Source organism: Primulina eburnea, chromosome 6 (assembly GCF_022965805.1).
Source record: "Primulina eburnea isolate SZY01 chromosome 6, ASM2296580v1, whole genome shotgun sequence".
Classification (NCBI taxonomy): Eukaryota; Viridiplantae; Streptophyta; class Magnoliopsida; order Lamiales; family Gesneriaceae; genus Primulina; species Primulina eburnea.
The window spans coordinates 27,888,614-27,899,488 of NC_133106.1; the positions used below are offsets into that span (position 1 = coordinate 27,888,614).

The 10,875-nt window shown below is 34.2% G+C and overlaps 1 protein-coding gene across 1 annotated transcript; it reads right to left on the reverse strand.

The window, feature by feature from the left end:
* Positions 1 to 1,242: 1,242 nt before the first annotated feature.
* Positions 1,243 to 3,397, reverse strand: LOC140834043 (large ribosomal subunit protein uL29-like). Its single transcript, XM_073198638.1, has 3 exons — positions 3,268 to 3,397; positions 2,880 to 3,172; positions 1,243 to 1,564 (listed from the first exon to the last, which is right to left on the reverse strand). Exons 1-3 carry the CDS (start codon positions 3,269 to 3,271, stop codon positions 1,490 to 1,492), a joined length of 372 nt encoding a protein of 123 aa, XP_073054739.1. The 5' UTR covers positions 3,272 to 3,397; the 3' UTR covers positions 1,243 to 1,489.
* Positions 3,398 to 10,875: the final 7,478 nt, after the last annotated feature.

Here is a 10,875-nt window from a genome sequence, read left to right on the forward strand (position 1 = left end):
CTTCACGAAGAATAAGAAGCACATGCCTCGTATTTATATGAATTGGGTAAGAATTTTTACCCAAACCCGACCCAAACGAGTAGATTCGGATGAGATGCCATTTTTACTCGTACCTTTCATCAAGAGCATAAGATATACCAAGAGACCAAAATAATTAATATTAGAGGAAGAATGTTACTTTAAAAACAAAAAATAGGCAGAATATTTCTAATATAGTATACTTACTACAGATACTAAAAATATCGTATGGTCATGAATGTTTGACCTTCTGTCCAATTATATGTAAACATTGTCGATGTTGATTTAGTCAAATTTCACAGTAGTACTTTTGAACTATATATTATTAAATTATATTATATAAAAGGTATTTAGGTTATATATGTTATTTTTATATTTAAAAATTAAACATGTGACTGCCGTCACTTTCTGAATATTATCGTCAATGTATATAAAAATTCAAACGATGGAGCGACAGAATATTTCTAAAATAAGATTATAATAAATTAATAATATCTCAGTATGAGCGTCGTCACCAAACCAATCAGGTTGACCATGAACTTTGATTTTAAACTTTAGATTTTCCTTTAGATTTATTTTCTACAAATTATCTTATTATGATCTCAAGTCTTGATTATTATTTTACCTAATTTTATTCTAGCATGAATAATGTAATAATTCAATTCAATATCTTGCCAGCTTAAATAATTTTAATCTAATAGAATCATATGTTTTTGTTTCTACTTGGCCGCTCTCACGAAACCTACCAAAATAGCTAATCAAGTTCCTCAAAAATACACAATTTACCTTCTTTCTTTATCTTTTTTCCTAAATGGCCCCATACGCAACAAATCAGTTTGAATTTAATGAAAAAACCATTTGAACTGTCTATCGAACTCGGCCTCGTCTTATCCCGCCCTGGTCAAAATTACTTGTGGTATGCCATGTTAGCAACATCAAATTATATTACTTGATCTAAATTCAACTCAACGAGTCAAAAGGCAGATGTTTTTAATTCAGCTACGCAATCTTTGACTAAAATAGAGAGGCTTCTGTGTCAAACTAGGACATGAACTAATCCAAGTCAATTCGAATGATCTATTATTCATACTCGAAACTGTAGAACCCAAACGTACACGTTGAGCATATTTGAAATTGTCCCAAGTTCAAATTAAGCTTCTGTTAATAGACTCCTCGCCGAGCTTTAAAGCCATACTGAATATCTTAAGCAATATACCAAAGGCATGAATCATAATTCAAGTTTTCACCAAAATAGATTCTGATGTTAAATCAAACATTGACAAATCGAACTCAACACTTGACCTCTAACTCAAATCTGTACTCCAATACAAAATAGTTAAAGTTGGCGAAAGGAACGATGCTAATCATTATGCTAAATGGTTGATGGTGCATAAAAACGAACCAACTTCGAAGTCTCTTGTGCCTTTTGAAATTGAATGAAAATTTAACATCATTGGAAGTAAATGAAAATTTAAACTTTAATAGCGTACTTTCGGAGGGGGAAGTACATATCTTTCTTCTTCTGCTTTTCTGTCTTCATAGATGCCTGAAGAAAGATGACGCAAATAATAAGTTAACAAATGTGGAGTGAGTACCTGAAATTACTTCTAGTTTAAACACCCGAATTCGGAGGGTTTCACTGAATAGGAAAGACCGATAACACCAAAATCAAGTAACAATTCAACTCTCGAGTGCTACCTGGCACCTATTGTACTCTCGGCTCAACATTGATCAAGATTTTGAAGGGGTTAGTGCATCCTAATATGGTTTTGTTACTGATCCAAGATTCCAAAGCAGACCATTTCCTCAAACAGCACATTATGGGTACTCAGGTTTCTTCTAATCAATATAAGATTCAGGAAATTTAATGAAACAGAATAATTACGATTTACGGGTGACACCAGACATAGATTATGTTATGCAAAAAAAATTTTTACAGTGAGAACTCATTTAAAAACTTGATTTGACTTGAACTTAATGGGTAAACCACGAGTCTAATGTTGAGGATACTTTGTTTAAGAGTGTACAGAACTTGCAAACCTACTTCCATTTGAATGTAAAGCACAAGAAATTGAAGATAGCAAATATACATTGATAGGTCAAATAAGCGAGAAACCCAATCTGGCTTGCAGATGGACAAACGCAACACAATGTTACATTAACAAGATGCTACCAGTAAAATCATGGCCTTTTGAAAGAAGAACACTGAACATCATATCATTTACATGCAAAATATCAAACTTCGGCTCACAAAAGTACAGCCATAGTACAATCAGCAAAAGAATTTAGAGCTACTGTCTTTTCCGATAGGAACGAAGCATGCAAAGTCCAAGTAAAACTTGAAAAGGGGTCTGTTTTATCTAAACAATTTTCCTTTCCCGTTGAACAATCTATGCAATTTACTAATTAAGAATAATGCTGCATCGATTATGAGTCAAATGAAGCCAGCTCTAAATTAAGGAGACGATTTAACTGAATAAAGGTTGCAATTAAACCCGTGTAAACTTTATTCAGCATCCTCGATTACGAATCCTTCATGCTCACCCAAAATTCTTAAGAAACGCATTGCTTTATTCAACACTAACAGGTGATGCAACATCAAATGCAAATTTCAAGAATAACAAAATCATTGATAAAATAGATTTGGAAAGCAAACAAACGTAAAATTTATGAGAAATTCTAATTCAAACACAAGCTGTTGGCATAAGATAATTATGAGAAATTCCAATCCAAACACAAGCTGTTGGCATAAGATAATTATGAGAAATTCCAATCCAAACACAAGCTGTTGGCACAAGTTACAAAATATTAAGTCAGATAAAAGCACATATAATGTCAAAACAAAGAAGAACATTGCAAACCTGGTGCTTGGTGAGGCGGCGGCGGATGGCACGCGTCTTCTTGGGGCGGAGATCTAGAGGCAAATACTTCTTGTTCTTGTAAACTTCCCTAAGCGCAGCTTTCTGCTTCTGAGAAATCACAGTCAGCACCTGGGCAATCGACAGCCTCACCACCTTTATCTTCGACAGCTTATTAGGTGCGCCGCCAGTGACTTTCGCAACACGAAGCAACGCTAGCTCCGCCTTCAGATCCTTCAGCTGCGCCAACAGCTCCGCCTTCCCCTTCTGCCTCAATTCGTGCACCTTAATCCTCGCTAAAATCAAACAAAATACAAAATACGTTGATTAGTACTTAAAAAAATCGATACAAACTAGTTTTCTTGATTTCAAATGTATTCGTTGTCGATACCCATTTCGAGATTCTTCCTCCTTCAGTTTCTCACGTTCCAGGATTACGAGGAGAGTGAAACTGAATGATAAAACCCTAGTAGCTCTAATATGGGCTCTTGGGCCAACAGTGTGCTGGTTAATGGGCTTTCTGTTTCGACCATGGCCAATTGGGTTTTAATATCACACAATGAGAACATTTTTGTCTTACCACTGCCCAAAATCCAAAGGCAAAAATTTGTGTAACACGATCTCACGTGTCGTATTTTGTGAGGTGGATATCTTATTTGGGTCATCCATGAAAAATTATTACTTTTTATGCTAAGAGAATTATTTTTTATTGTGAATATCGGTAGGATTGACATGTTTCACAGATCAAGATTCGTGAGAGCGTCTCAAAAGAGACATACTCAAATCTAAATTCATAAATCATATTTCTTTTTCTTTCAAATATAAGATAATAATAAATATATTTTTTGCTTTGATTTTTTTGTCAATTATAACCTCTCCGATGCGATGAAAACGACACGAATAAATTTAGTGAAAACTAAAGAGGGAACTCTTCGAATGACATGATGTGATACCCGTGACCAAATTTTGCACTTTAGAAGTTGCAAAGGCAGTAGGAAGCAGAAGTGAGCCAACTAATGGCTACAATTTCATTGGGTTGATGATGAAATGACATAATCCTGAATATATGAGAAAAGAGTAAAAAAAAGTCAATGAAGGAGTATAAATATAAGAATTCAAGCAGCTCTAATATGGGCTCTTGGGCCCGGAGAATTTAAATCCAAGATTGAAATTTGGTTAGGGAGAACGAATAGATGGAACAATGCCTTTATTAATACCAAAAGTATGCAAAGTTCCATCGACTCAATAGGATAAATTCCTAGTCCACACCGACGAGTGCAAAATCAGTTTAGCAAAAGAAAGAGCAACATCATGGTATCGAACTTTTCTCTAGGAATATGTGTGTGTGTGTGTATATATTTATGTATGTATGTATATATATATATGTAAGTATATATATATATATATATGTATATATATGCGGACACTATTAAACAAATTAAGCCAACAAAAAATATTACTTTTTTATGATAAGAGTATTACTTTTTATTGTGAATATCGGTAGAATTGACCCGTCTCACAGATAAAGATTTGTGAGATCGTCTCACAAGAGACCAACTCGATAGTTAATTTGGAAAACAAGAAAATATAAAAGAATTTAGATTTGGAAATTTTCAATTTTAATTTAGATTTGAGATCTAAAATTTTCAATTCTAATTTTTAAAATTGAATAGTGCTAAATCATATTTGTTATTTTTTTTTTTACAAAAAAAAAAAATATTAAACCCCAAAGTGGAAAAAATGTTGAGGACGCTCCACAATCATGTCTTTCGAAGTAAACGCCACACCAAACACTACTTGTGAAAAAAATAATTAAAATCTGAAAATATCAAAATCTTCCAAACCTTTTTAAGCACTTATCTAATTTTTGACGAGTGAGTCTCATGTGAGATCGTCTTACAGATCATAATCTGTGGGACGGGTCAACCCTAACCATATTCACAATAAAAAGTAATACTCTTAGCATAAAAAGTAATGCTTTTCATGGGTGACCCAAATAAGAGATCCGTCTCACAAATACGACCTGTGAGACCGTCTCACACAAGTTTTTGTCATTTTTGACATACTGAAGATGCTGAAATATTTAAATCTAAATTGAGAGAATAGTTAATCTTAGGGAAAATAATTTTTTTGCTCAACTAAATTGTCCAATTTTAAGTTTTACTCCATTAAAATTACAAAATTATTTTAGGTACACCGACTTCTAATTTCCGTATGAGGTGGTATTGGCCAAGTCGCCGATTTTCGATATCACGTCAATAATTTCTAATGTTACATTATCATTTTTCCGACCTCATATCAATATTTTTTGGTGTCATGTTAACACTCCGACGAAATATGATTGAAAACAAAATAAAAATCAAAGTCAATACATCAAAACAAAATTTTGAAAATTTAATAAACCAAAACCTAAAATAAGTGGATGAAAAAATTTATTTTCGCATGATCTTATCATACAACCAAGCCAAAAAATAAAACAAAATAAATTATAATAGAGGTTTTCATGTGCAGCTCAAACAGGTCCACCATGGCACGCAACCGGCCAGATTATGTTTTTGTACTGTCGTTGTCTTATTCTTAGGGGGCGGTGCCAATCGGGAGAGATGCTGGAAATATATTCGAAACCAATTCTCATTAAAAAAAAAAATTATTTTTTGTATGTTTTTGGTTCTTTCAATTAAGAAATATATTCTTGTAAAAAAAAACCAAGAAATATATACATATTTTTTAATACAGTTATTTGTACTAAAAAATAATGATTTAAGTATGTCAGACCACCATTCTAAAACGGAGGGTTAAGGTTTCAATACGAGGTGGAACAAATAATCGAACTACCTGTGTATGGTTCCATAGTTTATAATTACCTTATAAAACACATGTATACAGAGACGGATCTATGTTAGGGTTATACTGGGCTGTAGCCCAGCCCATTTTTTTTTATTTAGCGACGGTTTTTTGAAAACCGTCGCTAGGTTTGCGACGGTTTTAGTAAACCTGTCGCCGATGTGGATCGGCGACAGTTTTATCAAAAACCGTCGCAAATATTAGCGACGGGTATTGCTAAAACCGTCGCTAAATTATTAAAAAATAAAAAAAAAGTGAATCGGCGGTTTTAATTAGCGACGGTTTATTCAATAGAACATCATTACCACTTTGATGTTTTTAATGCAGCAATAGATTTCATTTTGATGGAGTTAAATACTCGGTTCAATGAGTCATCGGTGAAACTTCTTTCTCTTAGTATAGCTTTAGATCCTAAAAATTCATTTGACTCATTTAACAGTGATGATATTTGCAAGCTTGCGAAGAAGTTTTATCCTGGAGATTTCACAGATCAAGAAATTGTTGTTTTGAAGTATGAATTGATACATTTATAAACTCGATGTGATGCAGAATTTAAAGGTTTCTACACTTGTTGAGTTGTGTCAGCAATTGACCGAGAGTGGACGGTCAAGTGTTTATGTTATGTTGACTAGATTGATTCATCTTGTTTTGACATTATCTGTGTCTACTGCCACTATTGAACGGGCTTTTTCAGCAATGAAGCATGTGAAGACGGCACTTCACAATAAAATGGAGGATGACTTTCTTGCCGATTGTTTGACACTCTATATTGAACGAGATTTAGCTAAACATATTGATGTAAATTCTATTATTGATGAATTTTATGTTTTAAAATCCCGTAAGGCACTACTTCGTTGAACGATATAATGTACTTTTTTTTTAATAATATATAACTTATCATATTGAGTTCAAGCCCACCCCAACTCTTATTCCTGGATCCGTCCCTGCATGTATATTGTTAGATGTTAAGATAAAAAATAATAGTTTAGAGGATGTGAATGAATTGTTATAAAATTATGACAAATAATGTGAAATTCAAGTTGTGTTAACAGCTCAAGTCAATATTTCAATTAGACCAAATAATGTGGGCTACTAAAATATTTGAGTGTGAAAATTGTTGGATCTCGGTTTTCTCGTGTCCAAAACGTAGTGGAAGTTTTAAAATTTTATTTTTATTTTGGGAATCAAAATATTTATTTGAGCACTCGTGTGGTTTTATAAATTAAACATACATAGGATGTTTAAAACTTTTACCTTTGGTGAACAATTTTCACTTGGCTCCAACTACGCCGGTATAACCGGATTCATGCAACTATATTATTTAATAATATACATATATGCATGGCACGCGATTTTTAAATTAAAATGATGAGAAAATTTTAAAATTAAAATCCCTCATTTTGAATATGATTCAAAATTTATATCAAACCGAGAAAGTAAAAATTAAAAGAGTTTAATTTTTCCTTGTCTTCCATCAACCGTGGTTGCATGTTGATCGCTACCCACGGACAGTGTCTGGCTCATTTTATTGGGGAGGCCTGGACGCCGGAAAGTTGTGGCTTCCATCGGACATATTATATGAATTGAGTGGAACTCTCATGATTTCGGCTCATATTATGGGAGAACTCATGGCGACCGTGCATTAAAGTTCAATATTGATTGGTTGGTTTGACACGTGAAAATAAACGGCGTCATATTATTGGGTACTTATTAAACGTGAGGCAAAACACGCGGAGATTGCATTGAGATGCAATTGGATTCTACTTTTTAGAAATTATAATTGGCTGATATTATTCGGGATTATAATTGGCTAATTGGACTCTACGTGCCCACTAAGAAAAAACGATTTACCTTTTAATCAGAGGATGCTGGAAATGTCAAAATAGTAGGAGGAAGATTTATAAAATGAAATCCAAATTTTATATCTTAGAATTATTTTAAAATAATCAGCAACCCTTATTCTGTTTCCATATCAGTATAATTTTGATTTCGTCACGTAATACATTTATGTTATTAACAAGCTAACCGAATCTAATTTTCAAGAATGGTTGGGAAATTGTTCTGAATTCTGAGAAAATGACATACACACTAATATCAGTCCAGCTGAACTGACAAAACATGCAAGATGGTAGGACCATAGTATGCAAGCTAAATTATAACATGCTCTCTTTTATTTCAAATGAACTGTAGGGACAGTTTGAGTAAATGTTGAATGCTGCTGACATTCGAATACACGTGCAAGAGTTGCATAGATCATAAAACTCATACAATGATATACACCACTTTCAAGGAGCTCATGACTATAAGTATGCAAGATGGGGCTTTGGCCCATGAGCATAGTGTACATATGACTGGGTTTATTGAGAATGTGGTGGGCCTGGAATATGTGATTCCTAACGAGTTACTTGATAACATCAATTTGTTGTCTTTTTCTTTCTCATTTGACTGGGTTATGATGAACTTCAATTTGAATAAAATAGATGAGAGCCTTGAACAGCTAGTCAATATGCTTATGACTTATGAGATCACCATAAAAGAGGAAAATGTTGTTTTTCTAATGGGCTTCTCGTCACACGAAAAATGGCCCACAAAGTAAGGGAAAAAAATGTTCTGCCCCTCACAAGAAAAACAAACCCAATAAAAGACAAACTCTGAAGGATACTTAAAAGATCTACAAAGCCCGATAAGTCAGAACATATTTATGTCACTGCAAGAAGTCCGAACATAAGAAATTATATGCGCCAGAAATATTCTGGAAATGATAAGTGAATGTTCAAGTAAACAGGATTTTAACAACAAACAAAAGAAAGTTAGATAATCCAAATCCCGCAAAAATATGGCACGCTAGACTATGTCGCATTTCCCAAAGAAGGATGCACATGAAGCTACTGGGAGAATGCATGTTTGACTTGTCAGACATAAATTCTCTATTTACTTGTAAGTCCTGTCTAAAAGGAAAAATGACCAAGACTCCATTCCATGGAAACGTGGAACGTGCACATGGTCTACTGGATTTGATCTACACAGATGTTTGTGGCCCGCTAAGTGTTAGCACAGAATATGGACAATCCTACTTCATTACCTTTACTTGTGACCTTTCGAGGTATTGGTATGTTTATTTGATGAAACACAAATCTGAAGCATTTGAAAGGTTCAAAGAATTCAGATCTGAAGTAGAAAAAAAATCTAGAAAGAAGTATTAAGGCACTTCGATCTGATCGAGGTGGAGAATACTTGAGTGCTAAATTTTTGTGTTATATAAAAGAGAATGATATTCCTCATAGTGGACTCCACCAGGAACACCACATATGAATGGTGTTTCTGAATGTCAAAATCGAACCTTGATGGACATGGTTCGATCCATGATGGGAATCACTGAATTGCCTACATCTTTTTGGGGCTTTGCGCTTGACACTGCAGCAATTTGTTGAATAATGTCAATACTAAAACAGTAGATAAAACACCATATGAGATATGGATGAGAAAAACTCCCAAATATTCTTAAATGAGAATATGAGGATGTCCTGCTTATGTGAAGCAGACAGTGGGAAACAAATTAGATAGTAGATCCACTTTGTGATACTTTGTAGGATATCCAAAAAATTCTCTTGGATATTATTTCTATCATCCTAATGAATAAAAAATGTTTGTTTCAAGAAATGACACCTTTTTGGAAAATGAATTTATATTAGATAGGAAAAAGTAAGATAATAAAACTTGAAGAAATTCATGATACTCCCTAAACTATAGAAGTTGAACCTAATCCTCAACAACCAGTAATTGAAGTACACACTCCTAGAAGGTCTGATAGGGTTGTCAAGCCACCTGCAAGATATACGCTTCTTCATGAACAAGGTCATGATGAGCCTTGTGTTGGATGTGATCCAATAAAATTCAAAGAAACAATATCTGATACTGATTCATCCAAATGGCTTGAAGCTATGCAGTCTGAAATGGACTCTATGTATTCAAACCAAGTCTGGACATTGGTGGATCCACTTGGGAGAATCATTCTCATAGGATGCAAATGGATCTACAAAAGAAAGCTTGGGGTGGATGGGAAGGTAGAGACCTTCCCACTTTTTCTGGTTACGGACTGGCCAGCTAAAAAAAATTCACGAAATGACATAGGAGACAGTTAGCTACTGGAGGATGTGAAAAGCAGCTTTGTGCTCATGACTTTTCCGTTGGGTTCGTAGAGTCGGGTTTCCAATGTATCTTTCCGATGAGCTCGGCAGCAAAGAAGATCCATGAGGATGAATAGGATGTCTGAGAAGCCGTGTCAAGAGATTCTTTTTTCTCACCTTGGAAGCCCACTCCAATTTTCAGGTATGGGCAGCTAAATGGAATAGACAGATAGATTGGTGGCAACAAAAAGACTTGATTACAGGTATCTGCCTCTGGGGGTGCTTTAGACCTCATTCGTATTGGTGACTCTTAGCTTCTTCCTCTAGGATTGGCAGAGAATTGTTTCACTTCAAGAAAGGTTTAATCTTTGTTATTGAAAAAGTAGGAAATAGGATAATCTATCATATTTACATTAAAATAATGTGAATTTTTTTTACCATAGAAATACAATCACTGAAGTGTGAAAAAGAATCAACCTATCATTTTCGATTACGAAAAAGAATTAGCGATTGCATTTCATAATAAGAAGACAGGTTGCAAAAGGTTATAATCAAAGGCAATGAATTGACTATGATGAAACTTTTTCACCAGTTGCTATGTTTAAGTCCATTTGAATACTACTAGTCATAGCAGCATGGTATGACCACGAGATATGAAAAATGGATGTAAAGACTGCATTCCTCAATGGAAACATCAAAGAAGAAATTTATATGTCTCAACCTGAGGGATACACGCCAGTATGAAGTGAGCATAAGGTATGCAAACTTAAGAGATCAATATATGGTCCCGTAGGGGTCACGGAGTTGGAACCTCAGATTTGATAGCACTATCAAAGAGTTTGGTTTTGATAAAAAAAATACTGAAGAACCATGCGTGTACAAGAAAGTTAGTGGGAGTTCAGTGACATTCCTAGTACTTTATGTTGATAATATCATATTGGGAATGATGTAGGATTACTGCAATCAACTAAAGAATGGTTAGCAAGTAAATTCTCCATGAAAGACATGGGTGAAGCATCCTATGTATT